At 40.2% G+C, this 18,387-nt stretch overlaps 1 protein-coding gene across 1 annotated transcript; it reads left to right on the forward strand.

The window, feature by feature from the left end:
- Positions 1–4,110: 4,110 nt before the first annotated feature.
- On the forward strand, positions 4,111–4,596 carry CBY3 (chibby family member 3). The gene has a single exon (XM_070934394.1). The coding sequence runs from the start codon at positions 4,111–4,113 to the stop codon at positions 4,594–4,596; it is 486 nt and encodes a 161-aa protein (XP_070790495.1).
- The last annotated feature ends 13,791 nt before the right edge of the window (positions 4,597–18,387 follow it).

The raw sequence follows: 18,387 nt of genomic DNA on the forward strand, positions 1-18,387 counted from the left end.
GTATAATTACTTCATATATAGTCATGGCATATAGGATAATCCTACATCTCCCTACTCGTTTCAGATACCAACATTGCTACAACATATGTCAGATTCTATGCTGCAGTATTCAAAATTTATTGAATGATGACCTGTACATAAACAAGACTTAAGCACCTAGTTCACATATTATTAAACTGTATTTAATTATATATAGTCTTTCCCTTTATGCTCCCCTATGCCAACCTAATGGGACACGGTGGCTCAGTGGCTAAGACATTGAGCTTGTCGATTGAAAGGTCGGCAGTTCAGCAGTTCGAATCCCTAGTGCTGCATAACAGGGTGAGCTCCCGTTACTTGTCCCAGCTTCTGCCAACCTAGTAGTTCGAAAGCACATAAAAAATGCAAGTAGAAAAATAGGGACTACCTTTGGTGGGAAGGTAACAGCGTTCCGTGCGCCTTTGCCGTTTAGTCATGCCGGCCACGGAGACGTCTTTGGACAGCGCTGGTTCTTCAGCTTTGTAACGGAGATGAGCACCGCCCCCTAGAGTTGGGAACGACTAGCACATATGTGCGAGGGAAACCTTTACCTTTACCTTTATGCCTACCTAACTAATGCTCCTACCCTTCTTTTAGATTCTTAGACTTTTATATATGCTTCCTGTTTTAATATTTTCTAAATTTTCATAATTTTATAGACCCTGTATGTGTCTTACTTAGACAGGCTCAAGTTTCTAATAGATAGATAATTCACCTACAAGTGTTTTCAGGCACAGGTAGGTGAGTCAGTTTGGAGAGAAGAATTTCTGGAATGATGATATTGAATGCCAAGTGGAAATCTACAAAAAGAACCTTTGCATAGGTCCTTTGGGATTCAAAATATTGTAAGATGTAGTACAGTGCCATGTTAACAGCATCATCTGCTGATCTATTTGCACAGTAGGCAAATTTCAAGGGGTCTAGAAGTGGATCTGCTACATACCGTAGATAAGTCTGGATACGTCACTGGACTTCAAAACAAATTTATCTCTTATTATGTACTGCAAAGTGATATTTGATTATTTTTCAACTTACTAGACTTGTCTTACTACCAAAAACAATTTTAATAGCATTAACAGGCAAAATGTGTATTTCACAAGTACATTCTAATTATATATTTCAGAATTAGCAGTTTACAAATGGCAATTGAATTAAGTCCCTTCTCTATTTGAAACCCTAGATAAACTACTCCGGATTGTGCAATCATCAGCAGAATTTGTAAATAGTCACTGTGCTTATTTTATACATATTTAAGTTTCAATATAATTGTCATTCCTGTATTGCAGTTCTGAACAGTGAATTCTCAACATATTTTGAACAGTGGTACCTGTATGAAAGTTACTACTGTACTGTAAGACTCGGTTCATCCAATATACTTGGCTAAAATGTATTGTTTAATTTTGCACAGTGTGCTGTGTGAAACCAGGAAATTGTATTAATGTAGTACATTGAGGTTCAGTAAAGCATACATGAGTACAGTTTATATTAATGACTTCAAAGTCTCAATAAAAGTAAGTTTTTTTGGGAAGAAGCTGAAATAGGAGGTAAAATTGTTTAACTTATAAACATGTTCTTTGTTAATAGGCCATTTGGTATGTGCACTTGACACATGAAACTTGTATCAACTTGCACAATACTAATTGTATGCAGTGGGTTAATTAATACCAATTAATGTAACCAGCTAAACACTGAAGTGTCATTTGACAGTCATAAAACAAAACCATCTTCATTTAAGTATTTATTGCATGCAAAAACATGATTGGATAAAACAAGAACAGCAATTGTGAGACATTGCAAGTCACATAGTGACATTAGGTAAGTTAACAATATGATGTGAGGCATAATTTCAGTGAGAGTGTATATACGTATGTGAATACACTCAAAAGGAATAGTTTATCTCTCTTGCCAAACCTGTTTATGTCTGAGGTTTTAGCTGAAACAAGAACTTGAACAGCTACAACAAAATACTATTTGGTGAGCATAGCTTTCTGAGAACAGGAAGAACATTTTGCCTATTTTAATGGCTAGTACTGTCTACAATCTGTCTCCATATGCTTTCTTCCAAAGCCCTCAACAACAGCCTGGGACTACATATTAGACTACTACAGTTATTAATACTTCAGTATTAATAACCAGGGTAACTGCTTATATCCAGAAAAGTGCAGTCCTCTTCTTTCCAGAAGACCATACAGGGGGAAGGGAGGGCCCATCTAACTATTCATTGTGATAGCATTGTGATAGATCATTTCAAAGTTCCTTGTGAGGCAACTCTTTGAGAAAGATGATCTATTCTTCTACTTGTGCCAAGGATCACCAAGACCAATAGTTAATGTTATGATTTAAACTTTAAAATACTGGAAAAAGGGAAAGAAGAGAAGAATAAAGCAAGCAATCAGGTTTCTGGAATATTGAGACTAATGGCTACACATCCAGGTCAAACTCATTTTTCTTTCTCTCATTTAGAAGCTATTGACCAGGACAATTTTCTCTACCTGATGCAGATGTGGACTATAACTCCTAGAATTTCCATCATCATGACCCTTCTTAAGCTATAGTTCAACAGATCTGAAGGACACCAAAGGTACACCTCTTATTCATGTTTCAATATCCTATGATTTGCTGAAACAATTATGGTATAATTATTGTCATGCTGCTATTATACTCAAATAGAGCTTGGGACAAGGAAAAGAATAGGATATTAATAGTACGACAAGGAAATTTTCAGTTACTGAAACAGTTTTCAGTTACTGAAAACAGAAAAACAGTTCTTAGTATGAGCAATCACAATAACACTGATAGACGAAATAACAGATACAGGAGAAGGTATGGTCCATAAGGTTTTAATAGTCATTCTCGTTCTGGGAACCATTGACCTGAAACTAAGTTTTGTATTCCATTTAGAGTCTTTAGATAGTTGTTTATGCTTTTAATTAAAAAAAAAAAAACAGAAATAGGCAGGGCCAATAAACTTCATAAACAAACAAACAAATAAATATAGAAAATTCTTATTTTTAATAGAGTACTTCTGGGAGAATATAAATTAAGCAAATGGTATTAAATTGGGGGAATGATGTTCTAAAGGGTGGGTATGATGATAGAAAAGGCTCTTGCCTCAAATCCCATCATGTTGTCACTTCATCCAACATTAAATCAGGATGATCACAATGAAAACATTACCCTATGTATATTACTATAAGGGATCTTTTTGTTATTTCAGTAATCTGAAGACTTATTTTTTCTACACAATCCTGTCAGATCATGAGTGGCCTTTTTGACGGTTTCTGTACAGTGTGAGACAAGGTGACAGTTCTCCTTGGTTTGGCATCCCCACTATGAAACTGTTCCCGGAGAAGCTTGCAGAAATTATTTCCACCATTCTTTTAAACAGAATGTTTACTAAGAACAAAACTAGTTCTGTGATTGAAAGGCTGTCAAAAGACAGCTTTCATTTTATTGACTATTTAGAGGCTTTCCAACCCAACAAGGACAGCAACAAGAAGGCTTTGAAATTGACTGCTCATATCATCTGGCAGCAAACTGAAAATACATAACTGTTATCTAATCAGAATCTTGTCCACCAATAGCAAATGAATGCATGGTTAAACCACATCTTCTAGCAGATTTGGCCAATATTGAGGAGTGTTGGGAGATGCAATTTAATATCATTGGGAAGGTCACATTTAGGAATTCTTGCTTAGCATCTATAGTATAGCTTTAAAAAGACATATATTCCTTCTTGACTTCTTTTTAGATGATATATTTCCTTTTTATATCCTGGTTTCAGCATGCATTTTTCTTTTTACCTGGGCTTTTAAAAATAGATGGCTTGGATGAATCTGACTGACTTTTAAAAATATAATACCGTGTTATATATTGCATGCTTCCAAATTTATAAACCACTATGGGAAAAGGTAAGCAGCATTTTAAATAAAGAAATTATGAAATTATACATCTAGCCAACTTCATTTCTGATCTAATAAAGCTATATAATATCCCAGTCTTCTCTTTAACATTGGACATGTTGGTTTTCTATTCCAGAACTTTCTTCTCTAGGATTCTTACTGGTATCCTCCATCTCTAATTCTCCTTGTCATGGAAACCATTTCTAACATTCTACAAGATGTACGTGATTACTGGGCTGATCATTTTTCTCGTAAATTCTATCCAAGAAGGCCAACACTTCGCCAAGCAACTTCATTATCCACCTTTTATTTATTGGACTACAAAACTCGACAAGCTGAACTTGGAATGGACTATGACTATCCATGTGCTCAGCTGAACAAATCAAAATTTGTCTTCCACAATGGTGAGTGGAAAAATGAGAATATCCCCCAACAGATGCCCTTATTACAGTTATTCCCCTCTCCAGATAAGGAATCACCCAACAAGGCCCTGAAGAAAGCAAACAAATCCTTACTGGAAGAGAACAATTACTTGAAGCTGCAGCTTGAGCTGCTTATGGACATGCTGACGGAGACCACAGCACGACTACATTTAGTAGAAAAAAAGCTGGACACTACTACTTGGCATTCAAATACGAAAAAGTCAAATAACAAGGTGCTTATGCTTCGAGCTTAATAAACAGCTTAGATATAAGACCTAAAACAATTGTATTTCTGAAGTACTGGCGTCCAGACCCTTAATACAATCTTGCAAAAAATAATTTTGTAATGGTTTTGATTGTGTTTAGTGTGTTTTTGTTTTGACTCATTGAGGTGTTGGGGAGCAAGGAAATCCTGCCTTTATATATTCAGATCTGATGATGGCTGGACTCAAAATCAGCAGCAATTGCTTCTTGAATAGTCTTTGCTTCTGATGTGACCACCTGTCCCAGAAGCAACTCTCCAGCATGACTTTCAGAATACTGAATCCACTGTTTCTGCTCTTATTTCCTAGCAGATATAAATGGGAATTTTCCAGGGTCTACAATAGGCTAACAGCAGAGGCTGGCAGTGTCACCTAGCAAACTGCTTCATGGGCCACTGCTAGAAGTCATCTGTTCCGTTGTGTGACTGTCACCTTTCTCTTCCTAAGAATCCAGTATCTGCTATCAGATAGCAATGCAATTAGAGCAGCAGACTTGAAGAAAATGCAACAATGTCCCACTTATTCCCTTCTGCACTGCGGCTTGCTAGTTACCTGCTTGTGCATAGATAACTTGACCAAATTAGAGTCCCCATTTGTCCATGGAAACTGGCATTGTCCACCCTTATGGCCAATGGCTTCCCAGGTTCTTTGGCAGAAAAGGCAATCTTATTACCTGTGGCTGATTCTTTTAAATCAAGGTGCTGGAGATTAAACATGAGGTTCATCATCAACATCATGTACTGTAGAGATGTACTTTAGTGTACTGTAATCAAGTATAGTAACATACTATATGCAAATGCAGATGTCTCTTCAGCTGGACTTCCATTGTTTATATGTACTATATGTATATGTGTGTGTCTCCTGTTTTCTGTTCTTAATATTTGTGTTTTCAATGTTGTGCTCTTGTGCAGTTTTTAAAATTTCCAATATTTTGTTGATCATTACATGTTTAATTGAAAAAAAGCTGTCTCTGACAGAGTGATTTATATTGTTATGTCAACAAATGCATTTAAGATGAGCATTTTGTAAATATTCAGCCTGTTTATGATTCTGCTGATTTTGTGAACCATTAAATTTGGCTAATTGAGTACACCATATTTAAATTAATTTTGGATAAACAAATCACATGCACCTAACTCCAGATACTTCTCTTGAACTCTTCTTTTTTGGGGTTGTAGATGAATGGTTGGCAAAATGGAAAAACCTGACACTCTTGATTACATTTGTATCCTGCAAATGTAGATACCTGAACTAATCTCAAATTCGGCTCTAGTCTAGAGCATGATACTGTGCTTCTGATCCAAGGCTAGAAGTACCCAAGTATCATTAGCATAGGTAACAGGGATTGGAGGGGATGAGAAACACATACTTCAAGAAACCTGCTAGATCAAGTGAACAATTTATTCAGTTCAGCATTTTGTTTATACAAAGGCAAAGTAAGGCACATTTAGGAAGGTTCGCAAATATGAACAAGAGGATAACAGCTCTCTGCTGCCTGTGATTTCAAACAACAAACACATTCAAAATTGTCATTAATAGCTTAACCCATGAATTTAGCCAATCTCCATTTAGCTGCAGTTAAGGAATAAGGTGATCATATTTTCAGTTCTTCCTTTCCCTCCTTATCTTAAATTACAGAAGCTAAATCCAAATGAAAATTAAAAAATTCAGAATAAAATAAAAAAGCAAATTCACTCTGGCCTCCATCCGCCTTTGGGTTGAGTGGTATCATAAATTGGAGTTGACTGTAAGAGAGCAGCTTTCTCTGAAAAACTTGGGTTTCCTAACTTCTACTTTTCTAAGCAAGAAGAAACAGACAACAGTGCTTCATCTTCAAATTTCCCAGGTGGCAAGCTGGTTATAACTTTGCTTACTTTTAGGCGTTCACAGATCTGTTGATCATCTTTTCCAGGATCTTCCCAAGTATTGATATCAAGCTGATTGGTCTGTAGTTTCCTAGATCTGATTTATTTCCTTTTGTTTGTTTGTTTTTTTTTTTTGGAAAATGGTAACCACATAACTATTCATTCTCCTCCTCTTGTATTCCAGCGCCCAAATACAAAGACTCTGGGATTTAAAAGGAAAGTGGGTGGAAATGGTGCCTTTGTAACCAGGCGATTGGTTAGCTGCAGAGGACGGGCGTGGGGAGGGGTTATTTAATCTGATGTCACAAGCCTACAAGGGGAAACAAGTTACTTGTAGAGGCGGAGAGCAGCTGCGTGGACGCTCGGTGAGCGCGGGGGCAGGTTTCGGAGGTTGGAGTGGGTAACTCCGGCAGTCAAAACCGAGCCTTTCCCGGTAGCGGCCCCTTGATTTAACAGCTTCATAGCTTCCGGGTATTGTTTTAGCATCCCACTTGACTCAGCAGAACCGCAATGATTCTCCGTTCAAAAATCCCGCTTCTACTCGGCCAATCCAAGACAGGGCAGCCAAACCTTCCTCTTTTGTTTTGGCTACTGATAACATTTTGCTTTCTGTTCCCGCTTTATGACGTCTACCGGTAATCGGATCTTGAATTCAGATTTGAGTAAGCTTCAAGTCGCTGCCTATTTCTCGAAGTGAAGCTTTGTAGAGCCGCTATTTTTCCCCGTCCTGTGTAATTTCTGAGTACATTTTATCCGGAGGATAAAAGGTCTGCTTAAATTAGTTTTCTACATATGGGATAAAAGTGCTCTTTTGCCTTTTGAGCGTCTTCTGAAAGTCTAAAACGTTTGTGTATGATTTCATGGATCCGTTCGTGTCTTCAGTTGCATGTGAACCTAGTTGCTTATTTTTACGATTGTAGTTGGACTAAATGGGCTAAAAAGAAAAAAAAGCCTAAATGCAGCTTTGATGAAAGATCATCATGTATGTGTGTCTTTTTTGACACACAGAGAGGACAAAATCTGAGTTTCGGGAGCAGGATAAAAACTTGGCGGGCTTTGTCCTCAAGAGCTGTGGGAATGGTTTTTCCTGGATGGGGAGATTGCACCAGTGGGAACGATGATGATTGCAGGAATGGGTATATGCTACAATAAGGTGGAGGCGACTCTAGTTTAATTCCGGGAAGCTTTATTTCGAATTACATTCAGTAGGGCCTTCTTTCAGAAGTAAAATCCACTTAAGATTTATGCTGTAAGGTGGGGTGGCACGTAAAGATGGAGGGGGGTGGGGAAGAGAAGAAACAATCTTCAGAACACAGGTGCACTATGGGAGTTTACCTGTTGTCTGTTTTCTGTTCCATTTTCAGCCACTATGCAGTTTAGTATTTGTTGATCCTAGGAAGGACTTCTGAATTTGGGATCCATCTCTTCAAGTTACTAGGAACAGTAGAAACATGTTTTTTGAGATGATTATGATATCATAATCACATTTTTCATAATCACATAATTAAGAGACTGGTCAGTCACTTGTTTGAAATGATAGGGTCTCCTGCTTGAGTAGGGGTGTGGACTACTAGAAGACCTCCAAGGTTCTCTTAGAAGAATTATCCTTCTGGGTTGAGTTCCAAGTGGGGGAAAAAGACACTGGAAACATGGAGACTGCTTGGAAAGATGGTTTAATGGTGACAGGATCACATAGTTTGAGTTCCTGAACAGAAAAAAGGGGCCAAGATGCAGCGAGTCCCTGGGTTATATGCTCTCTCTGGCTTTGAACTTCCTGGGGCCCAGAAAGAGTATCCCGATTGGTTATCAGACTCCCAGGGGGTGGGGGTCTTAGCTAGCCTTGCTGGCTGATGTAATCTTCCTAGGTGCCATGTGGTGAGTTTCTGTTGCTAGATGGGTCCTATTGTGTTGCAGATGATGGTCCTTTGACAAAGTATTGGGTTTCTGCCTCTGGCCCATTGACAAAAGGGGGAGGAGGCAGGAAAGTGGGAGCTGCTGTGTCTTTAAAACATGTTTCTCCATTTCTCATCCAGGGAAATATATTCTGCCTTTTTAATATTTCCTAAAATATTTCATTCTTCTAGGAAAGGGGTGGGTGCTAACTTCCTACAGTTCCTTCCAGGTCTATTCTGTCTGATTGATTATCCATTCAAACTCTGTGATTCTATGAGCTAGATCTCCCCACATCTTTCAGGGTTGCAAGTACTTCTTTGAGTTGTTGTGGTCCGTGTCAGCTTTGATAGTGTCCAGTCACTGTGTTCTTTGGTGGCCTGGTTTCCTTTTACTGCTAACTTTTCCAAGGAAATTCTCTCCAGAGAATTCCTCCATGACATGGCCAAAATAGGTGAGATGCAGTTTTGTGGTTTTTGCCTTCCAGTTATACTGGAGTGATGTTATGCACTCCAGTACTTGCTTGTTAGTCACCTTTCCTTTCTGAGAAATACATAGGAGCCTTTTCCAGGACCACAGCTTTTTTAAGGTCGAACTTTCACAACCATAGGTAACTATGGGGAATACAATACAGTGGATTAACCTATGTTTTGTTCCAAGGTTGATGTCCTTGCTTTTCAATATTTGGCTCATGTTCATCATTGCTGTGTGACCCAGTGCAATCTAATGCTTTATTTCTGCTGCATTCACCGCCTTGAGCGATCTGCAATGCTAGGAAGAAAGTGAATATGCCCACGCATTCTGTAACTTCACCATCAATATCTATTTTGATTTTTCTATTGGTTGTAGTGGTGATGAGCTTGGTCTTTTTGATGTTCAGAAAAAGACCAAAATTCTCATTTTCTTCTTTGATTTTCTTGATCAGATGTTCTAGGCCTTCTTCTTCTATTGTTGCTATTTCTTCCTCCAATCTTAACCCTAATGTTTGATTCTTCAAGATCTAATTTCCTCATGATCATTTTGGCATAAAGATTGAACAAGAAAGGGGAGAGAATGAAACCTTGTCACACTCTTTTCTCTACCTTAAACCAATTGGTGTCTCCATATGGTGTTCGCACAGTGGCTTCCTGATTTGTATACAGTGATTGTACCAACATGACCAGATATGCTGGTCCCCCCCAGATCTTGTAGGACTATCCATGGCTTCTCATGATCAACACAATTGAAGGTTTTTGTTTAGTCGATGAAGCACATGTAAATGATCCTGTGATATTTACAAGATTTTCCCATAATCCAGCACAGATTTGCCATGATCCCTTCGGAAGCTGGCTTGAACATCTGGTAATTCTCTTGATGGTTAGCGGTAGACTTTTTGTTGTATAATTTTAAGTAGAAACTTGCTCATATGAACTCTTCCTCAATGATGGCTGATTCTATTTCTACTTCTATTTCCTCATCATCTTGAGGCTGGGCCCCTTTGCTACCTGCGTATAGCTCTTTTGTATATTCTTGCCATTTGCTCTTGATGCCTTGTTGGTTGAACAGTTCCCTTGCTTGTTTTTAATAATGCCTATAAAAGCAATAAATGGTGTTTGGATCTTTTTGACTTGCATAAATGCATTCCTGAGATTGATCCTTCATCTACAGGTAGTCCTCAACTTATGATCACAATTGAACCCACAATTTGTGTTGCGTAGTGAGAAATGTGTTAAGTGACTTTTGCCCCATTTTACAACTTTTCTCACCACATTTTTAAGTGAATTACTACAGTTCTTAAATTCGTAATACAGTTGTTAAGTGAATCTGGTTTTCCCATTGATTTTGCTTGTCACAAAAGGGGATCACATAATTCTGGAACACTGCAAAACCGTCATAAATGTGAGTCAGTTGTCAAGCATCCAAATGTAAATCATGTGAACATGGGGATGCTGCAGTGGGTGATCATAAGTGTGAAAAATGCTCATGAGTCACTTTTTTCAGTACTGTTGTAACTTTGAATGATCACTTAATGAACTGTTGTAAGTCGAGGACTACCTATAGTCCACTTCAAGCTGTTTACATTGCTCGTCCCAATAAACTTCATTGTCCTTCCTTGCTTTCCTCTGGAAAGCTGCATTCAGTCTTGCTTCTTTCCGTTTGCCAAGCTGCCTTGGCTGTTTTTCTTTGCTCAGCTATTTTGCTGGTCTCATCTGGGAGCCACTTGTACTTTTTCTCTGGCTTCTTGTATGGTACGTGTTCTCCTGCAATTCCAATAATGGTCGATTGAATTTCCTGCCACTGTTCATCAGGTGTCCTCTCAGCAGTGTCCAATAGTTCTAATCTGTTTTTCACCTCAATTGTATATGTGAGGTGAAAGCAGAAATAAGGTCCGGCTGAGTTCGTTACCATTTCCTAAGAACGCAGCATGTACTTCTACAGCTGCTTGGCTTTCTGTGTTTGGAGAGGTGAAGTGACACTTTAAACCATTTCCGGTGTCCTGGACCAGGATTTGGGTCACCATATGTATTTGGGATAGACGTTGGAAAAACAAGGGCAAACAGGAAGACAGGAGTAGGGGGGAGTTCTGAAATTTCTGCTCCATTCAATGTGGCCATGTTTCTGTTACCCCTAGCAACAGAAAGCGAAACTGAAGCCATACTCATTTCTAGAAAGATCTCAAATACTGAAGGCGTTGAGGATTATGTTGAGAATTATGTCATTAAAGTGCAGGGATTGCCCTGGTTCTGCTCTGCAGATGAAATGCAAAGATTTTTCTGTGGTAAGTTTTCTGTCTTCTCGTTCTGGCTAAACCGTACAATAAACCTTTCCTTTTGTGTGGAGTTTTCCCTTTCAGATGCTGTAAAAGTGTGAAGTATTCTCTTTCCCCTTTTTAAATTGCATTATGTTGGGTGACAGTCTGTAGAGATTCTTAGTCATCTAGGTCATGGTTGTCCCAAAGGTGCTTTTTCAGGCACTACTGAAAGGGTCACTTGAGCACTACTCAGGTGACCCTGAGGACACAGATAAACCTCCAAGTGCTTCAACACCCCTCTAAAAGAATGCAAATGACCAGCTGTCTGCAAGGAATATAAATCATTTTATTCCCCACTATCCTGTCAGAGCTGAAGTTTCTTGGATGAGAAGCGAAACGTCTTCAAAAGAAAAAAACAAGAAAGTGCAGTTGCAGTTGAAAGATTGTGGTTTTACATTTCTTTAATAGCACCAATTATGCCTCTGATTCTAAATGCACATAGCCTTTTATTACCGTAAGAAAGTGTGATTATTAAACTTGTTCTATATAAAATTCTTCTGTAATTTTTCACATAAAAGGATTAACTATCACTATGGTCATCAATGTGTTAGGCCAGAGATCTGCAACCTTAAACACTCAGAGCCATTTGGACCCGTTTCCCACAGAAAAGAAAACACCGGGAGCCACAAAACCCTTCCCTTGCCTGACTATTTCCTGAGCGGCCACAAAACTAGCATATGTAGTTGAATTAAACGTTCTGTTTTCTTCTGAAACTTTTCTTGGATTTATCCATGGTTGGCCTACCGGGGTAGAAAAGCTCAATAAATCACATGCCGGCGCATTGGTAGTTATGACACATATTTTGAGTGACAGGGAGCTGCAGCAGAGGGGTGAAAGAGCCACATGTGGTTCTAGAGCCACAGGTTGCTGACCCCTGTGCTAGGCTGAAGAAAACAAAATTTGTTTTCCATAATGGTGAGTGGCAAAATGAGAGCATCCCCCAACAGATGCCTTTATTACATTTATTCCCCTCCAGAGAAGCAATCCCGCAACAAGGCCTTGAAGAAAGCAAACAAAGCCTTACTGGAAGAGAACAATTACTTGTAGCTACAGCTTGAACTGCTTATGGACATGCTGATAGAGACCAGAGCAGAACTACACTCAGTAGGAAAAAAACTGGACATGACTGCTTTGCATTCAAATATGAGAGTCAAATAATAAGGTGCTGATGCTTTGATGAACAGCTTAGATATAAGACCTAATTGTGTTTCTGAAGTACTGATATCTAGACACTTAATACAATCTAGCAAAAAAATAATTTTGCAATGGCTTTGATTGTGTTTACTGTATTTCAACTCATTGAGGTTTTGGGGGGAGAGGAAAACTGTCTATATATATTCAGTTCTGATGATGACTGGACTCACAATCAGCAGCAATTGCTTCTTGAATAGTCTTTGCTTCTGATGTGACCACCTGTCCCAGAAGCAACTCTCCAGCATGGCTTTCAGGATACCAATTCCACTGTTTTTTTTTTCTTATTTCGTAGCAGATATACATAAATGGTCTACGATAGGCTAACAGCAGAGGCTGGCAGTGCCACCTAGCAAATTGCTTCATGGGCCACTTCTAGAAGTCAGCTGTTCCGTTGTGTGACTGTCACCTTTCTCTTCCTAAGAACCCAGTATCTGCTATCAGACAGCAATGCAATTAGAGCAGCAGACTTGAAGAAAATGCAACAATGTCCTGCCTATTCCCCCTCTGCACTGCGGCTTGCTAGTTACGTGCTTGTGCATAGATAACTTGACCAGACCAAATTAAAGTCTCCATTTGTCCATGGAAACTGGCATTGTCCACTCTTACGGCCAGTGGCTTTGTGCCAGGTTCTTTGGCACAAAGACAATCTTGTTTATTAACTGTGACCTGATTTCTTTTAATTCAGGGTCCTGGAGATTAAACATGAGGCTCAACATCAATATCATGTACTGATAAGTGTACTGTAATCAAGCATATTGATATGTATACAAATGAAGATGTTTCTTCAGCTGAATTCCCAGTATGTGTGTGTGTGTGTGTGTGTGTGTGTGTGTGTGTATATACACAGACAATATACTGTATATCTTGTTTTCTTTTCTGACTTGATAAGCTGGCTGTAACTTATGCAAGCATTTATTACTATAGCCAGTTTACATAAACCTGATTCTAGCAGTTATGTGGTATTATCTGCACAGGAAGATTCAAAGGAAGCTTCTGCAATTAGTCCTCGACTTATTTCAGTCACTTGCTTAGTGACTGAATTTACAATGGCACTGAAAAAGTGACTTTTGACTATTGCAACATCCCCATGGTCACATTATCAAAATTCGAATGCTTGGCAACTGGTTTATATTTATGATGGTTGCATTGTCATAGGGTCATGGGGTCAACTCTTGTGACATTCTGAAAGCAAAGTCAATGGGGAAGCCAGATGCACTTAACAACCGTGTTATTCATTTAAAAACTGCAATGGTTCATCTAACTGCAGCAAGAAAGGTCATAAAATAAGGTTAAACTCTTAACAAATGCCTCGCTTAGTAACACATTTTGGGCTTAACTTTGTCATAAGTTGAGGACTACCTAGATGGGGAAGGGGGGGAAGGGTGAGTAATGTTTATACAGAATATACAGAAATTAACTAAATTCCCAACCAGACCTTCCTGACTTTAGTGGAAAGGTATTAAGTCACTTTTGTGGTTGTTGCTTGGCTTGAATCAATTTGCATGAAAATTCATGGCTGCTTTATTTGTCGTTCTAGGATTTAAGCGTGGCTAAGTTGACAAAGATGACTGATGAGTTGGTTCTGGAGAACAAAAAGGAGGATCTTAACTTTCCACTTATGTGCTAAATAATAAGGCAATAGCTTTTATAATAAAATATACTGTATATAAAGTGAATTGAAGTCCAAGTCAGTAAAATATATTTAGTTCTTTACTCCAATGCACCCAGTGAGCTTCTTGCTTCCTTCTTTGTGATCGTTCTGCTTTTCTCTGGTTATTTCATCTTAGAGTTTATGTAATATTTTGTTGAAAATGTTCTTGCTGATAAAAAAGTATGTTCATATGCTAAGCTTATCTTTTGCTGACAATTTTACAGGTTCTGTTCCTTTCTCAATTAGATAAGCAGCAGTGCTCACTGAACTATCTGCATGTTTTCTCCAACTTTTCTCTAGCCCATGACTATAACAGAGATATTACAATGCTGGAAAGTTTGAATATAAAGCTCAAAAAGCACCATCTGAATTCTTCTACACTTTCACCTAATTTGTAAAGAGCTGCCATAATGACACTGTGAGATATTTTTGGATCTGCAAAACCTGCTGCTAAAGTTTGTGATATTTAAATACCGAAGAAGCATACATCGTTCAGTAGAAATATCAGCAATCTGGTAGAATCTTTTCAAATTGACACATTTATTAAAACCCATAAGTGTTTGTGAGCTGCTGCTTACTTCATTAAGTAGATAACGTGGTAGAAGTGAGCTGCAGTGCACAAAAGCTTCTGCTTTTTGGCTAACGTAGTCTAATGTGGCTCTTCTGCTAGTATAGTTTTATTTCTTGTTTTTGTACTTTACGATTTTGGTTTTTTAATTGGCTGGCCGAATTAAGAATGACTGGAAAGTAATGGGAGTTGAAGTCCACATATCTTAAAATTGTCAAGGTTGGGAGACACTATGCTAGACAGATATTGTAGAGAGAGAGGAAAATCAAGGAGAGAGGATGCAAAGAGAAGAAGAGAACAAAAAGAGGAAGGAAATAAATGGGAGGAGAAAAATCCAGATACAGGGAGAATAAAGACAGAGAAAATGATATACATACTGTACATAAATACACTGACAAGGCATTAGCAGGAAGCTGTTTTGTGAAAGGCGCAAGGCAGCTCCCTCCCCCTATGTTATATAGAGCCATTACCGTATTTTCCGGCATATAAGACGACTGGGCGTATAAGACGACCCCCTACTTTTCCTGTTAAAATATAGGGTTTGGGCTATACTCGCCGTATAAGATTACCCCTCTTCCAACGCACACCAAATAAAAATTAAAAAACATCAGATTTGATTTCAATATGGTAATTTTAATTCAAATGCTTATGACATGCAGGTACTTAGCAGGAAAACTGTCACTTATAAACATAAGGCTGTTTGTCATCAAACATGTAAACATAAAACAGTGCAATTGGATTAAACTTTTCCTAATTCACTCTAAAGCTGAAAGGAAGGATAAAACAATAAACCCATGGGAGCTGCCATGCTGTTTGTTTTCTAAGCTGTCAACCAAACTGGAACTGATGATGATAGGAGGAAGATAACAAACAATAGAGAGCCAGTGCCGGGCAAGTCCCTGGCGAGTCAGCAACGCCCATCATAACTGCAAGCTATTTTTACAGGTTTTGCTGGCGGGACAGTTTCCCTTTAAAAGCCTTCAAAATCCTCCTGTTCATCATCTGATATCATAAGTACATCAATGACATCTTGTGATACATTTGTAAGGCAGTCATCATATGGATCTAATTCCGTATCAGATGGTGTGGTCTCAGCTTTGGCTTCCTCTTCATCTTGCCACAAGTAGTTGTCCTCCATACCATCTAATGAATTTGATATGCCACACTTCTTGAAAGACTTGATTACTGTTTCTGCATCAATATCATTCCAGGCTTTTATGACAAACTTGCACAAAACATCCAACTGTGGAGCACGCATGTTTCCTCCTTTTGTGAATGACTTCACCGCTAATCATCCACTCATTCCACTGTTCTCGAATGCGATCTTTAAATGGCTTGTTTAGGCACACATCCAGTGGCTGTACCAACGATGTCAATCCTGCAGGAATAACTGCCGCATCTGTGTTTATTCTTGCAAGCCTTTGCTTGGTGCTGGGAGTTAAATGAACCCTGAACATATCCCACACCAGTAGACTACATTTTTGAATAAGTCCACCTGGTCGCCTGCTCCATACATTATCAAGCCATAGCTTTACCCCTTCTTCATCCATCCAGCCTTTTTCATTCACATGTACAAAACAACCAACAGGGAACTTGAGTTTCGGCATTGTTTTTCTTTTAAAAATAATCATTGGTCTCAGTTTGGAGCCATCAGCTGTGCATGCTAGTACCACTGTAAAACTGGACTTCTCATGTCCTGTTGTTTTAATTAAAATTGTTTTTTCACCTTTTGGATGGACAGTTTTATTTCTAATCATATCAAAATTCATTGGAGTGTCATCCATATTTCCGATACTACTTAACGCATAGCCATGTTTATTGCGCTGTTTTATTACATATTGATGGAAACTATTTACTTTGGCATCAAGATCTGCAGGTAATTTTTGTGCAATTTTTGTCTTTTGCCTCAGTACCAAATTATGCCTTTCCAAGAATCTAGTACACCAGGATACAGTGGCCTTAAATCTGTTGCTGTGATCTGGGTTAGATTTGGCCCACTGAAGTGCAAACAAACGTATTTTATTTCGTGTCACTACATAACCGTTTTGGCGATGCTCATTCACCATGTCTGCTACATGTTTTTCGAGTTCTGGCCAATGTGGGGTGCCTCTTCTTAATGCACACTTACCCCTTGGCATACTCTTTAATGCTTTTACATTTGCTTTCCAGTCCCGAACCATCTTTTCTGTTACTCCATATTGTCTTGCAGCAGCACAGTTATTATGTTCCATGGCAAAGTTTACAACTTTAAGTTTAAAACTGGCTTCATATTTCTTTCTTCTTGCTGGTGGAGCCATGATGGGGTCTTGACTGTTAGCTATTTGTATACTGTACTGTATGTACTGTTGCTGTACTGTATGTATTGTTGCTGTACTGTAGAGATACCTATGAGCCAGGCTGCACATCTGCCTGTCAAGGTAATGGGCTACGCTAGGTGTAGTGGCAAGAGGGCTATTTTGTAGCCCTCACCCATGCAGCCTTGACGAGATCGGCACAGCTTCATGAATCTGAGTTGCTGGCGCTGACTGATGACGCTACGGGAGTGCCGATAACATTGACAGGAAGCTGTGCCGATCTAGTCAAGGCTGCATGCCGCTGAATGCTGGACCCAGCTGGTTGCTGAGCGGAGCTTCCTCCAGGCATCCAGGGGGTTATTACCGACGCTCCGACTTCCCCAGCTGACCCCTACTGATGGCGAGCCCCACCGGTCTGGGGAAGTCGGAGGGTCGGTAATATCCCCCTGGATGCCTGGGGGAAGCTCCGCGCAGCAACCAGCTGGTTCCAGCATTCAGCAGCATGCAGCCTTGAGATCGGCACAGCTTCCCCTCAATGTTGTTGGCGCTCCCATAGCGTCATCAGTCAGCGCCAGCAACTCAGATTCGGGAAGCTGTGCCGATCTAGTCAAGGCTGCATGCTGCTGAATGCTGGAACCAGCTGGTTGCTGAGCGGAGCTTCCCCCAGGCATCCAGGGGGATATTACCGACGCTCTGACTTCCCCAGCTGACCCCCACTGATGGCGAGCCCCACCGGTCTGGGGAAGTCGGAGCGTCAGTAATATTCCCCTGGATGCCTGGGGGAAGCTCCGCGCAGCAACCAGCTGGTTCCAGCATTCAGCAGCATGCAGCCTTGACTAGATCGGCACAGCTTCCCGAATCTGAGTTGCTGGCGCTGACCGATGATGCTATGGGAGCGCTGACAACATTGAGGGGAAGCTGTGCCGATCTAGTCAAGCCTGCATGCTGCTGAATGCTGGAACCAGCTGGTTGCTGAGCGGAGCTTCCCCCAGGCATCCAGGGGGATATTACCGACGCTCTGACTTCCCCAGCTGACCCCCACTGATGGCGAGCCCCACCGGTCTGGGGAAGTCAGAGCGTCAGTAATATTCCCCTGGATGCCTGGGGGAAGCTCCGCGCAGCAACCAGCTGGTTCCAGCATTCAGCAGCATGCAGCCTTGACTAGATCGGCACAGCTTCCCGAATCTGAGTTGCTGGCGCTGACCGATGATGCTACGGGAGCGCTGACAACATTGAGGGGAAGCTGTGCCGATCTAGTCAAGGCTGCATGCTGCTGAATGCTGGAACCAGCTGGTTGCTGAGCGGAGCTTCCCCCAGGCATCCAGGGGGATATTACCGACGCTCTGACTTCCCCAGCTGACCCCCACTGATGGCGAGCCCCACCGGTCTGGGGAAGTCAGAGCGTCGGTAATATTCCCCTGGGTGCCTGGGGGAAGCTCCGCGCAGCAACCAGCTGGTTCCAGCATTCAGCAGCATGCAGCCTTGACTAGATCGGCACAGCTTCCCGAATCTGAGTTGCTGGCGCTGAC

This window comes from Pituophis catenifer, unplaced genomic scaffold (genome assembly GCF_029215685.1).
Source record: "Pituophis catenifer annectens isolate HBS135680 unplaced genomic scaffold, rPitCat1.0.hap2 SCAF_2, whole genome shotgun sequence".
In the NCBI taxonomy this organism is placed as follows: Eukaryota; Metazoa; Chordata; class Lepidosauria; order Squamata; family Colubridae; genus Pituophis; species Pituophis catenifer.

Coding starts and splice junctions, on each gene's coding strand:
- CBY3 (XM_070934394.1), top strand. CDS start 4,111: ATGGAAACCATTTCTAACATTCTACAAGATGTACGTGATTACTGGGCT.